The sequence below is a fragment of the Lissotriton vulgaris genome, unplaced genomic scaffold (genome assembly GCF_964263255.1).
Source record: "Lissotriton vulgaris unplaced genomic scaffold, aLisVul1.2 SCAFFOLD_740, whole genome shotgun sequence".
Taxonomy (NCBI): domain Eukaryota; kingdom Metazoa; phylum Chordata; class Amphibia; order Caudata; family Salamandridae; genus Lissotriton; species Lissotriton vulgaris.
This window is the reverse complement of record NW_028242705.1, coordinates 332,623-351,411: the sequence shown is the minus strand read 5'-3', so window position 1 is coordinate 351,411 and position 18,789 is coordinate 332,623. Positions and strand designations below refer to the sequence as shown.

Genomic DNA, 18,789 nt, shown 5'->3' with positions numbered 1-18,789 from the left:
TGGAAGAGGACTGGTCTTGCCACATCTAAACAGTTCATCTCTAGATGGATAGTGTCCTGTATCCAGTTGTGTTACCAAAAGGTTAATAAGACCTTAGGGGGTAAGCCTAAGGCCCATTCTACCTGGGGCAAAGCCGCTACAACGGCTTTGCTTCGTAATGTTCCCATTGCAGATATCTGCAGGGCTGCCACTTGGAAGTCGGTCTATACCTTTGCGAAAGACTACTGTTTGGATTCTGATGCCAGAGCAGATGTTCAGGTTGGGTAGGCTTCGTTGAGAAATCAGTTTGCACAGTAATAGTTTTATCTGTTTCCTCCACCGCTGGTTTGGTTTGTTGGGAACTGTTGCCATTCTATTCACTAGATTATGACTATACACAGAGATCCCCTACTACAGAAGGAGTAGCATCTTACCTGTAACTCCAGTTCTGTAATAGGGGTATCTCGGTTATAGTCATAAGCGCCTGCCCTCCTCCCCGGTGGATGAAATGATAATGTACTGAATGCTACAGGCCTAGCTTTATACACCTTCAAAAAGAACTGAAAGTAAAAGGCCTTTGGCTGTGCATCCTGGGATACCGTGGGTCTCTGGAGAGTTCCTTAAAGGCACGGTATCCCTTTTCCAGACACATAATGGCAGCCAATGGGGCTTGTTTGTCCAACCCTTCCTCTATCATGACAAAGGATTTTTGTGAAGGGGAGTTTCTCTATGTGTGAAACTTTACAAAGTGTATAAAATTTAATATTATTTGGCTATCTTTTTTCACTTCAAGATGAAGTGCTGGCCAGTGTAGCCTTGTAGTTTTAGGCTGCATTATTTGTCTTTGATTTTCTCTTAAGTGTCTATACAGGACTGCAGAAGAAGACCACTTAAGAGACTATTTTGATTGCTCCGGGTTCCACGCACATGGGCGGGACTATTCACTAGATTAGGACTATAACAGAGATACCCCTATTAGAGAACTGGAGTTACAGGTAAGAAACTACTCCTTCATGATGTTCACCTCCTAATCAATATGCGCCAATCACACCAACATCACCACACCATTTTTCATGCCAGATATATATATCACTTCATCCATATGTTGACATTGTTAAAGAGAAGTGGTAAGTATATAACCACCAACATTTCTTATTTCATACCTGATGAGAAAGGACCATGACTGGACCCGACCGCATCCATGGTCACGTGGTTCATGCATCACTGTAGGCATAGTCCTAACCACACATTTCAGATAGCACATCTGCCAGAAACCTCATACATCCCCCTAGGTGCCCAAGTGCTCTCATACATTGTTTGTAGATAGAATTCGAGAAAGGGGGATTAAAGATTTACCCCCTACTCCCATTGTTATTTCCCAGAAAAAAAAGTGGGATATGAGCGTATTCCGACCTTTCATGGCCACAGGAGGGGCATCCAGCCACTTCTTACCCGCACAGCCACCACAGTGCACAGGTTTCCCAGCCTCTGTGCGGCCGAGGAAGCGGTACCCACAAACCCCATCGGTTGGGCAGCCAGAGGTTAACCGTCACAGCCTCAAAACCCCTTTAGTTTGCCCTCTTTCCATTATTGGCTCCCAGTGAGAGGTAGTATATGCCATCACCTACCCCCCTAGAGGTCTATAACATCACGCTGCTGGGTTCTTCAGATTGTCAGAAGGGAGATCTCCCTCCCCTTCTTGACCATCCCTCCACCCATGCCACCTACTTATGATAGGCTGACGGATGACCATCTCTTTTCGCTCTGCCAAGAAGTAATAGCCAAGAAAGACCATCTTCCCCCATCTTGATGAATGGGTGTTGAAGGCAGCCTTGCCCAAGGCTGTTGTCTCCCACCTTCAGACTAAGGTGGACCTCCTGCACACGCTGGAGTCCTAAGTGAAACCTTACTCCCACTCAGGCGTTCCCTTCCATCGTAGCTGTTCTGGACATGTTGAATTTTAGTGCTTATCCTCCCGAATGACAAGTCCAGTATATTCAGTCTGTGATGCCAGTGTTTCATCCTCGATCCTGGATTTCGGTGAGACTGACTCTGAAGCTGCTGGGCCTCCTGCATCCTGCTTGTGACACATGCCTGCTGTAATATGCAGGCTCTGCAGTGGGACCGGAAGTACCAGTGGGCGCAGCATCAGGGGATCTCTCTGACATCCGATCTCTGAAACAACTGGGCAAGTTATGCAGTGGTGGTTAACAAACCGCAATTGGGTCAGCAGCAGATGTCTCTATTCTCCAACTAAATTTGACAGTGGTGACAGATGGGTCTTTTCTGAGATGGGGTGGCCATCTGTGAGAGGTTGATATCAGAGGACTTGGTTTCCAGCAGAATTCGGAGTCCACATCAACCTACTGGAGCACCGGACGATTAGGCTGGCATTGGAAGTCTTTGCACCCTCCATTATAGGAAGGCTAGTCCAGGTGTTCACGGACAACAGCACTGCCATGTGGTACTGCAACAAACAAGGCGGGTGGGGTTGTGGCCATATTGTGAAGACGCCCTGCTTCTCTGGGCATAACGGTAACTTCATGGCATATCCCTGGTGGTTTAACACTTGGTAGGTTCTTTGAACCCCAGGGCGGACAAACTCATCTGCAGATGCCTAGCTTATCATGAGTGGCATCTCCATCCGGAGGTGGCGTAAGGTCCTTTTCAGCAGTTGGTTATATCTGTTCCCCACCACCGAGAGCACGCAATGTTGGCGCTTTCGTGTGCTGGAGTTTTCAAGGCGGCTTTTGCTCAGAGATGCTTTTTAAAAAAAATGTTTTATTAACAAGAAACAAGCATGGCAATGATACATACAGACAATATAACATACAGTGCGCGGATCACAAGAACAAAGCAGCCCTGTTCAGCATCTGAGTCATTTATACGAGCACACAACACTGCAGCCCAACTATATCTTTACATGGCCAGTCTACGTCAGTCTGAGGCACTGCCATCATCGTCAAGGTTCGGAGGGTCACAAATATTACCACAAAATTTATTCCAAGCCCCCCATATTTTCTCCCATTTCTTGGGGCACCCACGATGGATAAACACTGACTTTTCCGCCACCATCATTTCATCCATATTTCTGCACCATTTACGGAGGGTAGGCAGCATGTCCGAACTCCACAATAAGGCTATGTTACGTTTTGCCAGCATCAGACCCAGCATTACCCAGTCTTGTTGTCGGTGATTTAGGTCATTTGGCTCGCATACAATCAGTAAGCAACGACGGAGTTCATGCGTCGGGGAGATGCTTATAGTTTGGGAAATCGTACGCATAACAGCTGTCCAATACATAGCTATACGGCTACAGTCCGAGATGGTATAATAGAATGTCCCCTCGTCCCCGCAGTGTCGTAAGCAATATTTATGAGAGGTAGACCCTATTTTGAATAACGTCCTTCTAGTGTAGTATGTGCGGTGCAATATTTTGAGTTTAACCAGTTTCAGCCTGGATGTTATAGCCGTTTCTCTGGGAGACAAAAGGGCCTCCTGCCACTCGGACTCATCAAAGTCGCCCACATCACAGGACCATTTCTGTTGCAGCGTGGACGTCAAGTCAGGAAGGTTATTGATCAATTTCCGGTAGGTCAAAGAAGTGGCCCTATTTGGCATGTGTTCCATCAGAAGTCTAACTTCCAGAGGAGAGGATTCCTGTAGGTCGGTACCTGGAGGTATGACCGACTGGAGAGCATGTCTAATTTGAAGGTATCTGAACTTCTCTGTCTGCGCCATTTCATAATGTGTTTGGAGGTGGGAGAAGTCCACCATCTTACCTCCTTTCCAGATGTCACCTACCACTGAAATGCTGATGTTATCCCAGTTCTGGAACCAAGGGAGCCTAACCTATAGGAGTCCCACAGTGGTGTCATTTGTGTGATCATCCCAGAGCATTTAAGACGTCTATTCGCTTTAAACCTAAGGTGTACAGAATGGTGCGTGGGTCCGAGTAAGTCGGAGGGCACGCGTCGGCTATATAGATTACCCATCAGTCATCTGCTCTCCAAGCACTGTATATCAGGGAGATACGCCGGCTCGGTTTGCGGAGCGTGCAACCAGTAATTAATCTGCTTAAGATGGGCCGCCCAGTGATATAACTCCACGTTTGGAAGCGCTATTCCCCCATCATACCAACTCTTTGTCAACTTGTCCTGTGCGATGCATGGTGGCTTCCCGTCCCACAAAAGATTGGAGACGGTTACAGCTATAGTTCGAAAATAAGAGTCAGGAACCAGAAATGGCGTATTTTCAAGGACATATAGAAGCGTGGGAGCGCCATCATTTTATACAACGCCGCCTTACCCAAAAGCGTAAGAGGGAGAGTCAATCACACCTTAACGTCTCTTCGAAACTGCTCTAGGTGGGGATTAAGATTCAAATCGTAAAATTCGTTCGGGTCTGCTGTAATAAAAATACCCAGGTATTTGAATGCTGTCACAGTAGGTCGTAGGGGGCAACTCAAGGGTAAAATAGAGGGGGGACTGGTCAGTACATGGAGAACGGACTTGGACCAATTGATATTGTAAACCGATACCCTACCAAACTTTTCACAGACGTTCAATAATTCTAGAATGGATTTCTTGGGGGAGGTGAGGTACAGTAATATGTCATCCGCATATAGGGATATGCGTTCCTCCCACGTATCAGTCCAAGAAAATCCTTTGATAGAGGATTCCCACCTAATCCAGATTGCAAGTGGCTCGACAATCTGCGCGAAGAGCAGCGGGTATAAGGGACATCCCTGCCTTGTGCCGCGTCCAAGTGGGAAGTCCCGAGAGATGTGTCCATTGGCAGCGACATGCGCTAAGGGTTTGTTGTAAAGGAGGCGAACCCAAGCGCAGAATTTAGGTCCGAAGCCCACATGACAGAGCAATGCGAAGAGGTAAGGCCACTCTACAGTATCAAACGCCATGGTGGCGTCTAAGGAGAGGACGACCGACGGTTCCCGGATATGTGACGTACGTGCCAACACCGCGCGAAGCCTACGCAAGTTAAGGGCCGTGCTGCGGTGTGGCATGAATCCAGACTGGTGCGGATGTACTAAAGAGGAGAGGTGGGGGGGTCAGCCGCAACGCCAGTAGTTTGGCCAGAATCTTGGGTTCTGCGTTTATCAGGGAAATGGGGCGATAATACGCACATTCCCTATCTGGTCTACAAGGTTTATGGATAGCAGCTATAGTGGCAAGCCTCTGGTCTCTCGGTAACTCTCCCACTTCGAGGCTAGCAAGAAACATCTCAAGTAAAAAGGGAGCAGTCAATTGTGCTGTCCTTTTATACAGTTCTACTGGGAGGCCATTAGGCCCGAGCGCCTTACCGGACGCGAGCGAGTAGGTTGCAGTCTGCAATTCTTCTAAGGTGATATCTGCCTCCAGCAGGAGTGCCGCTTCTGGGGAAAGTTGAGGGATAGTCAAATCTTTAATATAGTCATACGCCTCCTCAGACGTGTAAGACGGCCGGGGAGCATACAGTTGTTCATAGTGATCAGCCAGCACGTCTACTGTATCATCCGGCTTAGAGATCATGGAACCTGTGAGGGACAGCAACTGTGCTATGACCCTATTCGCTCATTCTTTCCTATCTAGCCAGGCTAGCATCTTCCCAGCCTTGTCCCCCAGCTCGTATACCCTATGCCTGGTCGCTTGGAGGTTAGCTTTCGCACTTTCCCACTGATATGCCACATACGCAGTTTGTTTAAGCTGAACCTCAAGGTTGGCGGCGAGTGACGGGTGCGCCGCCTGTTCCGTCAGTGTGGTGGCTAGCTCTTCCTCTAGGTTATCCAATTCAGCTCGCTGCGACCGTTTATGCCCCGTAATTGAGGCTAATGCTTGTCCGCGCAGGACCCCCTTATAGGCCTCCCAGAGCGTGCCAGGGGAGTCCACCGACCCAGCATTTTCTTGAAAGAATTGTTTGGTAGTGACTGTGAGATGTTTCATGATAGGGCCAACATGCAGAAAACCAGCTTGAAGCGGGAACATGCGCCTTCTGGAAGTCTGGTGAAGTGTGTATTTTAGCAGCAGTGGAGAATGATCCGATATGCCCCTAGGGCGGATTATTACCTCTTCTATTCCAGGCAGGCCATCTGCTGATATCAGGAAATAATCAATGCGTGTAAGACAGTTGTGAACTGCGGAGTAGTAAGTATACTGCTTCTCGTCAGGGTGTGTGTACCTCCAACTATCTGTGAGTCCCAAAGCATCTAAAAGACCAAGGGGGCGTCGTCCACCCTGTACCCTCGATCTGATAGGGAATCTATCTAGTGAGCCGTCTAGGACATCATTAAAGTCGCCCCTTAGGAGTAGTGTTGCAGTAGGTAGTGTCAGCAAAAATGCCGGAAGAGCAGAATGGGTCTGTGCATGAAGGGCCGAAGAGTCATAAACGGATCAGAGACGCTTTTTAACTTGATTAAAACTCAGGCCTCTTGTACGCCTTTCTGCCAATGCCACTCCTGCCTGGAGTTCTCAAGAAGATTAGTATTGAGCGTGCCCAAGTCATCTTTGTGATTTTGGATTGGGCTCAGAGTCCTATGATCATGCTGCTCCTTTGGGAGGTTCTTTTATCTCAGCAGCAGAGGATGGTTCACCACTCAAACCTGTCAACGCAGCACCTTTGGGCATGGAGATTGAGCCGAAACAATTGACAGCCTTTGACCTTCCGCCTGAAGTCTACAGTGATCTTGGCAACCAAGCGCCCCTCTACCAAGACTGTATACACCTGCTGTTGGGGCAAGTTTGTGGCATGGTGTGCAGAGAAACCGGTTCACCCTTTTTGCTTTCCTCTCTCAGGTCCTTTTCTTTATCCGTTCTCTGCTCTGGGCGCCCTAAAGGGCTATCTTTCTGACATCTCTGCCTTTCTGCGGTTGCCAGATCAGCCATCACTCTTCAAATCCTATGTTGTAAATATGTTCTTGAAATGTTTGCTACACATATCCTACCTTTGCTCTTCATCATGCCTATGGGGAACCTAAATCTAGTCCTAACTTTTCTAATGTGCGCCCTCTTTGAGCCATTGCTCAATTGCCCTCGCAGGCTCTGTCATCAAGACGGCCTTCCTGGATGCAATAGCATCTGCCCTCAGGGTCAGTAAACTTCAGGCTTTGTCATCCAAGCCTCCATACCTGAACATCTATCCAAACAAGCTGGTTCTTCGCATTAGAGATTGATTCCTTTTTACTGAAAGTTTTCTCTCCTTTGTGTAGGCCAGTCCATCACCCTGCCTACCTTTTACGCTTACCATGTACCTCTATAAATGACATGACAAAATCCAGAGCAGGAACTAATAACATCATATCCTCCAATCTGCAATGTGAATCTTTGGCACGCTACTACATCTGTAAAGTTGAGGGCATTTATAACACACTCAACTCCAGAAGGGTCGCCGCTAAAACGTGGCCCCCCAATTCCTCACCTGCTCTCCCCTACTCTCTACAAGACTTACCATCTATGTCTTTCAACGACCTGGAGAGTCTGGCAGCAAAGGAGAAATCAGGTTCTCCTGATGATCCAATAAAACCGGACACCTTTGGTAAATTCCAGGACTGTATCATGACTGAGGGCAGGGAACTGATCAATAGATCGCTCAAGACGTCAGCAAATCCTAAATCCTGGAAACACGCCAAGGTGGTTCCTTTACTAAAAAATCCAGCACTGGATGCATCTCTGCCGGAAAATTTCTGGCCAATCTCTCTGCTTCCTTACTTGGCCAAGATCATGGAATCCCATCTTAATGGCATCTTGAACAAGTAATTGGAAGGTAATGGGATTTTGGACAGGTCACAAAATAGGTTCCGGCCTAAGCATAGTACAGAATCCGCCCTGCTGGCAGTTAGAGAGCAGCTAAGGGCGTCACTGGACATGGGCAACAACTTGGCACTGATCTTATTGGACCTGAGTGCGGCCTTCGACACTGTCTCTCATGAGCGTCTGCTCCAAACACTTACACGGTTTGGCCCCCCAGATACTTCAGAAGCTCTGTACACAATATGTTCCTACGTGAGCATTGCGGTCAGCAGACCTGCATCTGGCTTGTACTCCTAGGGTACTCGGGAGTAGAGCGGGAGGGTGCTCTTTTAGGTTCTTGGCCCCAGCCCTATGGAACTCTATTCTTCTTTTGGCACGCAGCACACACGATCATTGGGCATTTAGAAAACACATCAAAACATGGCTGTTTTCATCCATCTAGTGCATGATATGTATGTTTGCTGCGCCCGTGTTCCCTAGTCTTTCAATAACTGACTATACCTAGCTGTCTTTCATCCAGCTAGCATCACTTTCCCTGGTCTCCCATCCACGAGCGCTGGGACGCCCCGATGTTGGGGTAGCTATGCATCCATAACTTAAGTAAGTGGAGTGACTTAATCGACTGGACACAAAAAGAACGTTGCTGTTCTACCTTGAAGTCACAAAAGAGTCCCAGGTGGACGACCAACTCTTCGTGGGGTGTCAAAGAAGAAGGGAAAGGCCATGCAGAAACAGACTATCTCCAGATGATCGTCCTCTGCATTAAGATCTGCTACGCATTGACCAGGAAGCAACCCCCTGCTAGTTTGTATGCTCTTTCCTCCAGAGCTAAGGCTGTGACCATTGCATTTTGTTAGATTCAGGAGGTAGGTCCTGGGACATGTAGTTGGTTGGACCATCAAATTCTCAATAATATAAAGATTACCAACTACACACTTCTTTTTATCCTCTAAATTGAGGGAAACAAACTGGTATTACTTTTTAGTTTGTTGGGTATCCTTTATTCATACCCCTTGATTCTGTTATTTTATCATTCTTATATTTTCATGTACGAGATAAACACTGGACATTTTACACTTTACACATAAATACAATACAGTTCAACAACACATCTATATACAATATACAATTCACATCAAATTTTTACCAACAAACAAGTGATCTTCATAGGGTGTTTTTCGGCAACACCACGACAGGACAAAGTCACGTTCAACTAAAGGTTCAAAGTCACGTTCAACTAAAGGTTCAATAAACAGCAAATTAATGCGGAAAAAAAGCTCAATAAACCACAAATTAATTCATTGGTCTACTAGACAATTAGTGTCAATTTTCCTTTATATGAAGACGCGCTTCGAACCCGATGACATCAGTTTTCGGGGTTCTCTTCAGGGCTCTGTCTCTTATGTTGGTCTGTTCTCCAGCTTGTCGCCGGTCCACAGGATCGCTTTTTACTCTATAATTCTTCTGTGTTTCTACCTGCATGTGTCTCCGTCTTTGTTTGGACACTTCTCTCTATTTCTGTATTTGTAATCACACTCTTCCCTGGTCGTTATGTCTGTGGATGGCCGGTCATTGCCTGTTTTATCTGTACACGCGTTCAGGCGCTGTGTGCTTCACGCGCTTCTTCTAGTTACTCAAGCGGCTTCCTCAGCGTGGGACCATCGTACCTCTCATTCCCTGTGCGTTCGTCAGTCCGGTGACTAATGCTTCAGTCTCTGGAATCCAAAATAGAAAAATTGCCGAAAAACACCCTATGAAGATCAGTTGTTTGTTGGTAAAAATTTGATGTGAATTGTATATAGATGTGTTGTTGAACTGTATTGTATTTATGTGTAAAGTGTAAAATGTCCAGTGTTTTTCTCATACATGCAAATATAAGAATGATGAAATATCAAAATCAAGGGGTATGAATAAAGGATACCCAACAAACTAAAAAGTAATACTAGTTTGTTTCCCTCAATTTAGAGGATAAAAAGAAGTGTGTAGTTGGTAATCTTTATATTATTGTGACCACTGCATTAGCACGTGGAGTTTGGGTCCTTGATATCTACCAGGCAGCAATGTGGCCTTCTCTAAACACGTTCACAAATCTTTTACTGCCTAGACAGTCAGGTGGGTCGGGATGAGCACTTTGCTCATTCGGTCCTCCAGGATCTACTAGTGTGAAACAGTTTCGTAGACTCACATCCAGGTAATTATTGCTTAGGGACCTATTCTAAGGCACGGAACCTGCCACTACAAGTCTCTATCTGATAAACGAGTTACTCACCTTCGATAAAGCCGTATCTGGTAGAGACTCAATCTGTCAGCAGATTCCTTACCGACCAACTCAATGTTCTTTGTGGCTCCGCACTCTTGCCATGGAAAGTTGCAAAAAGAAACTAACATCAGCATGCTGGGGTGACATCTGTATATGCACTGCGCATGTCACTCCTGCCGTGATTGATGTCACCTACTGGCATGCAGGGCTACTGCTTATGAACACTTTCTGGATCCAGTCTGACACCTGGGGTTAATTCTGAGGTAAGTAATCTTTGGCTAGAAAGTCTCTACCAGATAATGTGTTACCAAGGGTAAGTAACTTATTCTTTTAAGCTTCACTGGTGAAATTAAATGATGCTGGTTTTGACCCTCGATGTATATGCTGCTCCTAAAAGCTATCTGCCACCATCTCCTTGTGATGGCTGTTTACCAACGTCCATGAGCTATGGAAAAGTGTCCATATACACAAAATGTTAATCTGTAGATAATTGTCAGTTGGAAATCATGTGTCTATAAAAGAGGTTTGTAGGCAATTGGAAGTCAAATCAGTAATGAGTTTCTACAGAATATTGGTTTATAAAAAATAGAATATTTTCTACAGAAAACTGCCAGGCTGCAGAAGATTCATAAGGATTATCAGTTAAGATCCAATATCTTAAAATGGATGTCAGTGATATAAGTCTAATGATACAATAATTGGTTTCTGTCATGATTGGGGTGGAAATGTATCCTGAGAATATGTGATAGGCTTGGTAGCATTCTTGATGATTTAATGAAGTGCATAACCTGGACAAGTTTCCTGACTTCTCTTCATATTATCCACAGATAAAACCAGTGTTGAAGGACGTTTATCTGCTCTTTGCTGCAGTGCAGTGGCAGTGTACGAACAGTAGCAGTCCCACAGGACCATGCCTCAACGTGCTCAAGGGACCACCTCTCAGTGAATCTGTTCTGGGTTTTTTGTATTGACACACCTTCGATATTTCCCATGTCTTAGTTCCAGCAAGGATACTTATTTTGTTTTTGCAAAAGAGCAAAACACGTTTGTGGGGACTACCAAAGAAAAGGTGTAACTTTGAAAAATTAACAATTACAGAAGGTACCTCGGGAAGAGAAAAGGCTGCTCCTGAACAGTCTCTCTGTTCTTGTTGCTTCACAGTGGCAGATAGACCACTTATGTGTCTTTGAGTCTTTTGTATGTGCGTACTTGACAGAGACTAACAAGGTGAAGGAGAGCCTATTACCTGGATAAAAAGGATCTGTCAAGGAACCTTTAATTTCTTCTCCACGGAATAACAGTGACTCACATTTGCAACCTACCCGTGTCTCCCTAAAGTACACAGGACTGCCATCCTTCTCTGTAAAAGAAGTATTTGGAATCACCATTGTTCTACATAATGTGCGTGAAGCTATGTTCTCTGCACAAGATGGTAATGCCTGCAGTTGTGGTAAGACATTATCTTGGGTTGAAGGCCCATGGTGAAACCATAGAGTGTACCAGGACAAATGGCACAAGCACTCCTTTCAGGAGCCAAGCATCTTCCTTCAGTTTACCCGGCTCATGAGTTCTGACACTCGAAGAGAGATGCAAAGTTGGATCAACGTTGAGTATGAGAAAAGCACTTAATACAGGGTAGCAACACAACTCATCGGAAGAAGCCGTTCACCTGTATGGCAAAATCTCCCAAACTATTTCATCAGGCAATGCAGATACGTCAATTTGCACTAATTAGCTTGAGCGATATTACGCTGACATTTGCGGAACTGTTAAAAAACGAGGCACAAATAATTTGTCTAAAGAAGGTTTTATTGCTTTGTTTGTACTGGTTATATTTCACATTTAAAACAGTAGCAACCCTACACTGAGACTTCACTCATGTAATATGTTTCCATTTTTGTCTAATGCTCTAGTAAAAGGAGCAACCATTGCTTTGAATTTTCCTAGTACTGAATTAATTTTGGATTACTTGGCTATTTACACATCTATATAGATTTACATGGATTGTGGCTGTTAGCTGAGCATGTGAAATGTGCATTATTGCCTGTGATCTCCATTAGGTGTACTGCAAATTCTTGTCTGTCAACTTTATTGGACAGTGTTAGGACAAGGAACAAATATTCAGGTGAATCACCCGCAGCAACATGGCTGAATGAAATGGAGAATTCTGTGCACTAATTTCCAGGCACAGTTTCGTCCCACAAAGCAGTTCGGCTGAAAGGGCCTACACGTTCTAAATAGCCTCAGAACAAGGATTCATGCAGAAAATTTAAATTGAGCATCATTCTCATCATAAACTGTCCTTGGGTGTCTAGGCACACAATAGAAACCGCTCGGATGTGTTGAAATATTTTTATTTTTTGTTACTCAGATGCTTGAATACTTGAATAAACTGTACTTATGAATGGAATCATTTTTTTAGTCTTTTTTTATAGACAAAGTGATTTGCAATATTTGACGGCAAAGTTGTACATCCCTAATGCATCACCTTTGTGTACTTTACTAAAAAAGTTTTCCTTTACTTTAACCAAGTGAGGTTGTTTTTACCTTATTTATCCGAATGAAATTCCAATAATTTTAATGTTTATTTATATATGTTTGTGTGTGTATATATATAAAACAAAAGTTTGTATTGTTAGGTCTTTAATACAGTGTTTCTACCTCTCATTTGTAAACTGCATGCAATGTTCTTGTAACCGATTACTCCCTGGCCTGTCTCAAAAAACGCCTTTTTATTATGGTCTGTAAAAATGTATATTAAGTTACAATAAAACTGATAATGAAAACTTGCTTCATTGCATGTTTAAAGATAATTGGATTTAAGACTTTGAAACTGTGCAGTTTCACAATAACAATGTGCACACAAAAAATATTTAAAATGGTCTGTTTTTTCTTTTAAAATTGATTATTTAAATTGAAGCCGGTCGTACACAATTGTCATAAAATATACTGAAATAACAAATACAAATTGACATATAAAGCCAACAACTAATGTTAAATTTTGAGAAGTAGCACCAAAATAAATACTATAGTGCTCTCTCTCATATCCATGCTACAATCCATGCATTCTTTGGTCAAGAAAAATAGAAATGTATGTCTTATAAGGCATTACATTCTCACTAGAAGTACCAGGGTTTTCTGTGTAGGGAGCATTTGGTGTTTGTTGAGGGTTGGATGTATAAATAGTGCTAATTGAAAGTGAGTACTGGTCATGCTTGAAGATGAGTAGTTGTGATGTGTAGATGGGTCCTCTTGAACTAAAATAAATTGTAACCGACACTACAAACTGTGTGGAAGGACAAGTTGTCTGCCTTGAGACAGTTTCATTCAATGACCAACAGATGCAATAAACACTTCATCAAGCATCAAAACAGAAAAAGCTTCCTCAGATCAGATAAGCCTATTGGTGATCTGCTGGCCCACTAACAGTACAGGATTGGCATTCATATAGAATGTTTCATTTCAGAAGGCAGATCTATTTGGAAAAAACTGTTTGACTCAATCCAGGGGGTGTGATATAAAATTTACAGCAACCATAGATGACTGCAGTCGTGTCTAGTCACTCAATCTTGTAGGGCTATTACAAATCTGGAGAAGCGAACGTTTCTTATCCCACAAACATCAATATACCAAGTGGAAAGTCCAGGTTCATGATTTTGTTGTGGGAAATTGGGTTAAGATTCTAAGACCAGGATTGATGAATAAGGGGTTAAACAAATTTGGGATACCCATTCAAATCAAAAAAGTTTTTGCTAATTCTGTAATTACCCAGGATGGAAAATTGTGGAATGTAAAGAGGATTGCAAAATGTAATAATTTCTATTATGGTTCCAGTTTCAATAATAGTTTTAATACTGGAGTACCAGAGGTGAATGGTGATGACTCTGTTGCTTCAAGGGTCAAACGGTTTGTTTGCAATGATAGCTAAAAATGTCTGGATAGTTCAGAAAAAAATCTGAATTCAGCGCTAAGCTTTGTTACAGATGACCAGATGCAGAATAGACTCTTTAAGATTCCTTCCGGACTAGCCTATCGGTGTCTGAACTGTCTTTTGTGATCAAGGTTAAAATACAGCAATGACTACTCATGGAAGTATCTCTAAATGCCAAATTTGGTTAGATTATACAGTTCGACTCAAGAAGCTGAGTAAAGAGTTCAGTACTTGCTCTTTGCTGTAATTATTTTTGCCCTCGAACCGATGAAATGCTTAACTAATTTTACAGAGACGGCACAGCCAGCTGTTTTACTGTCCTAATAGACTGTTATCCGCAGGGACTTCTTGAATGAGACAGCTATAAAATAAACCAGAAGGATCAGCTTTAAAAAAAATCATCCGAACAAGACCACTCGTCCTAGGGAGGAAAGTCTTCAATATATCCATAATTAGGTTTGGTTTTCATGTCGTCTTCTTCCATTTCTAGAGATAGATAGGCAGCTCCAGTTAAAGTAGCCTCTTCATTTAGAAAGCATAAACCATCAGAAGGGACAAGACTTCCAAATATTTATGTAAATCTAACTGTATTATTCATTTAGTAAGTTTTTGTAAAGTACAGAACATTGCCTTGCAGTTATTTTAGAATGCTAATATATATCGAAAAAAGAATGTACATTGAGGGGAAAATTATAATCTAATCAGTGCATTGGAGGCCTTAATTCTCCGTTGCAGCCCTTATGAGTGCCAAGTTCAGTTACTGGCTAGCAGAAAAAGATATATTTTCAAATGCAACTACAGCGTACATGTCCTTGCACTTATGACTCCAGAGCCTATTCTTGGTGTTTCGGTCATTCAAATAGTCTTCAGGTGAGCAAGTGTGCAGTCTTTGATTTTAAGAACGTCTGTGGGTTTTAGGGTGCTAATCCACTCAACCCTACGTCCCTGAATTGCCTTGTCTACAGTAGAGAATCTTTTATTCAGTTCTCTATTCTACTGGAAGCCTGTGAAGCACTTTCAGGGCAGGTTCATATGTGAAATTCTCCTTCGTACGTCATATTCTGACAGCCTGGTTTTGGAACCTATGTACCCTACTGATAAGTTTCTCCTTCAGTTCAGTTTAAATGATGCCTGAATAGTCGGAGCATGCCATAGTCTGGGCTCTTGTCTGCCCAACCCAGTGGTTTCTTTTGAGGAGTTGAAGTTACTGAGGCCGAGGTAGTTGAAAAAGCAAAGGAAATTGAGTTAAAAAAAGGATTCCTAAATTACTTATTTTCGAAGTAGAAGTAGGAGGCTGACCTAAGATAGGTGGTGAGGGGGGATCGAGTAAATTGGATTCCCATAGTGGCATATCTTAATCTTGGCTTTAATATATGGGAAGCTCTTTTTTTAATCCAGTGGAACACATAACTCAAGCACATTGTAATATTACCATGGTTCTCTGGAACTATTCTCACTATCCTCACATATCGTGAGAGCATAAGTTCTATGGCCAGATGGCCCCAATGATTTTGATATCTCAGCTCAATGTCGTCTTTTCCTAGTAGGGTAATCATGGCTGCAGCCAGTGGGTGTCCTATGTGATGAAGCCTACTATATTTGTTCGAGGCATATGAGCTGTAGATTGTATACTTGTGCATAGATCGCCATCTGGTGTTGGGCTCGGATGTTTGCACTTTGTTCTTGTCCTGTAAGAAGTTCTTTGTAGTCATGAGATAGGTGACTCCTCCTTGGTATGATAGTGCACATGGGCATAAACTCCACCCTCAGATTTTTTTTTTCTGCCATCGGGTTTGGATGTAAACTGCTGATCTCCGGGTCGGTGTCGTTCAACGCACATCCCTTCTCTGCTCGACTGTATTGTTTCGATTGCGTTCCCTTTCGACGCTCATCCAAAGTATTCATTACAACTTTGATTCCAGTCGTTTGCTCGGACCGTTGGGCCTACCGGCGCCATCAGGCCCTGCAGTCAATGGGAAGAACTCCATTTAAAATGCCCCCTGTGTGGTGCGAAATTTCCACACACTGATCTCCACGAGGTCTGTAACCGTTGCCTCTTTCCAGAACACAAAGATAAAGACTGCAAGGAGTGTGCTTCCTCCCGAATGAAAAAGACCATATGTGATCACCGGGCTCGACGTCACATAATGTCTCGACCAACGGCCTCGGCACCGGATGACATCTTTGATGCAAGCCCCGAGGCTCCATAATAACAGCAAACAGAAGATGAGGACATCAGCGTCTCCGAAGAAGACCTCTCAAATTCGATGACCAAGTTATTACTGGAGGGCAACGGACCGTGAGTAATGACCTCAACGCCCCTGCCCCAACAAAAACTAAAGATAGGGCTCCGGTAACACCTTCACCTTCGGGCTCAGGTTCACACAGGGATAACGCTTCTGATGCCCTGCCCTTGGGCCTGCTCCTAAGCCTAAAATCAAGCCTTCCAGCAGCTTAGAACTGAGCCAGACGCTTATCGGTACCAACAATCAATCTTTGGCACCGAAACACAGGTCCAAAATGGACACAGTGCCACGCCCTGATACATCGGCACCAAAGACTGCTTCGACGCCGAACCTTTCGGCACCGAAACACACCCAGAACAAGGCCTCGGACCCGAAAAAATCCCTTAAGACTTCGGAACCGTAGAAATTTCGGAGTCGAAACTCCACCAAAGCTTAACCCCTCTTAAAGCTACAGATACTAAGTCAAAGCACCATTCAGAAACAAAATCCTCGGTACCAAAGAAAGACAAGGGCTACGAAGAACTGCTTCACCCAGATCCACCGGGTCCAAAACAAAACACTCTCCACATTGACCCTGTTACAGATCAGGTGATAGCATTACCAAATAGGAAGTTGACATTGGACACCTCAGAAGCACCTGAACAACCCTCTAAGAGAAGGGACATGGCAACATCACCTTTTAGACCCTCCTCACCCCCTCCAGCACTTACAACTGTGCCATTTTCTCCAGCACACGCTCCACTATTTCCTTCTTCACCGCCACCACAGGAAGATGAGTATGCATTGGGGGATAGGGATGGGGGAGACCCACAAGGGGATGACGACGATGATGACATCCAGAGTATTCCACCAAATCAAAGTAGAGAGCGAGGACTAGAAAGGCTAGTCCGTATCCCCAGGATTATATGTAATGATCAAATAGGACTAGCTATGTTTACAGGGGGGAGGGGGACTCAAAGAAGTACGCTAGCTGGCAAACCTGTTGGTTTGTTCATGAAGCCCTCACCCACCAACCTGGTTGGTGGCATGCTTCATCATCGGGCCCACCACAGTGACACCGAATGTGTCCCGGGTGTGCTTCGATGCCAGATTACTGCGGAGCTGGTATATTCGCTGAGTGTGCATTGTAGTGAGTGAGAAAGTGAAGTTAAAAGCTATACACTAGGTCCCAGTACCCGAGGGTAAATAAATAAGTTTAATAACTGGGCCTCTGTTAGCAATAAAAAGGCAGTTAGACGCGGTGGAGTGCGAATTAAGACCTCCTGCGTCTTGTGTGGTCTACATGTTTCAGTCAGGCCTTATTAAATTTAAAACTGGCTTTCCTCAGGACCAAGTGAGTATGTGTATAAAGTGCAAGAAACTAAATTATAGTGTTTGTGTTGTTGGTTTATGTGTCGCACTCTCTAAGGTGCGATTACATGTAAGAGGGGGATTCCCTCTAGGTTTGCTACATATAACAAAGACAGAGACAAACGTACAAAGGAGAGTCATTTTAGTATTGTAAGGAAATAATCACATTTTGTAGCCGACTTGTAAGGTGAGTGAACGACATATATGCGGCTATGGTGTGGTCATGTTTGACCTGCATGGGTTTTAATAAGAACCGATTGTTGTGGTGAGCTAAAACAGCGGATATTAGCATTTGTGAGGTACAGGTAAGTAAAGGTTGGTATCCTCACACAGGCTGTTTGCTGTCAAAAGCTTCCTTGGGTCACCTGGCAGAGAAAGAGACCCTAAAACAAGGATAGTGAAACTAATGGTTTACATCCAACCTGTAGGGAGAGAAAGGTTGCTTACCCCAGTTGTAGCGGTAGTGTTGAGTTACTCGTGGAATTCCCGGTCTGGATCCTCCTTGGACCTATCGTCCTGACTCGTGCAGCATCGGTCGCTCCCCACGCTCCCTGGACACTGGGTATCGTAGCGCTTGACTAGCAATTGCCACCATCAGTTTGTGCTCTGCATTATCGTAGCGCTATTTAGCTTTACTTTTAGCCCACATTGCGCAAGTGATTTTTATTCTTGTAACGCGAGTTAATATTAAAATTGCCTGCTGCGCTATTCACATTGTTGGTTCTGCCTGCTACTAAGATAATCTGTGCCTCTGCCCACATTTCAGAATTAATTCCCTGCTTGTGCCGATCTCGTCGTGTTTGTGTTTTGATTTGCGGCCATTTTGTTGTTGTGCCTGCCAGCCCGCCCCTCCACACCGATCACACCTCCCTGCAGCCGCTCCCTCCCACTGATAGTAGAGAGCTGACCCGCCTGAGCCTCCGCTGTGACCAGCCTGACTCGTGCAGCATCGGTCGCTCCCCACACTCCCTGGACACTGTGTATCGTAGCGCTTGACTAGCAATTGCCACCATCAGTTTGTGCTCTGCATTATCATAGCGCTATTTAGCTTTACTTTTAGCCCACATTGCGCGAGTGATTTTTATTCTTGTAGCGCGAGTTAATATTAAAATTGCCTGCTGCGCTATTCACATTGTTGGTTCTGCCTGCTACTAAGATAATCTGTGCCTCTGCCCACATTTCAGAATTAATTCCCTGCTTGTGCCGATCTCGTCGTGTTTGTGTTTTGATTTGCGGCCATTTTGTTGTTGTGCCTGCAAGCCCGCCCCTCCACCCCGATCA

The 18,789-nt window shown here is 44.3% G+C and overlaps 1 protein-coding gene across 1 annotated transcript in view; it reads left to right on the top strand.

Moving 5' to 3' along the window:
* The window catches only part of ULK2 (unc-51 like autophagy activating kinase 2), a 480,539-nt gene extending 467,769 nt beyond the window's left edge, over nucleotides 1–12,770 (top strand). Inside the window, exon 24 of the mRNA XM_086948387.1 lies at nucleotides 10,809–12,770. Coding sequence (XP_086804513.1) covers nucleotides 10,809–10,876 — 68 coding nt within the window. The 3' untranslated portion in view covers nucleotides 10,877–12,770. The remainder of the gene's footprint in view (nucleotides 1–10,808) is intronic.
* The last annotated feature ends 6,019 nt before the right edge of the window (nucleotides 12,771–18,789 follow it).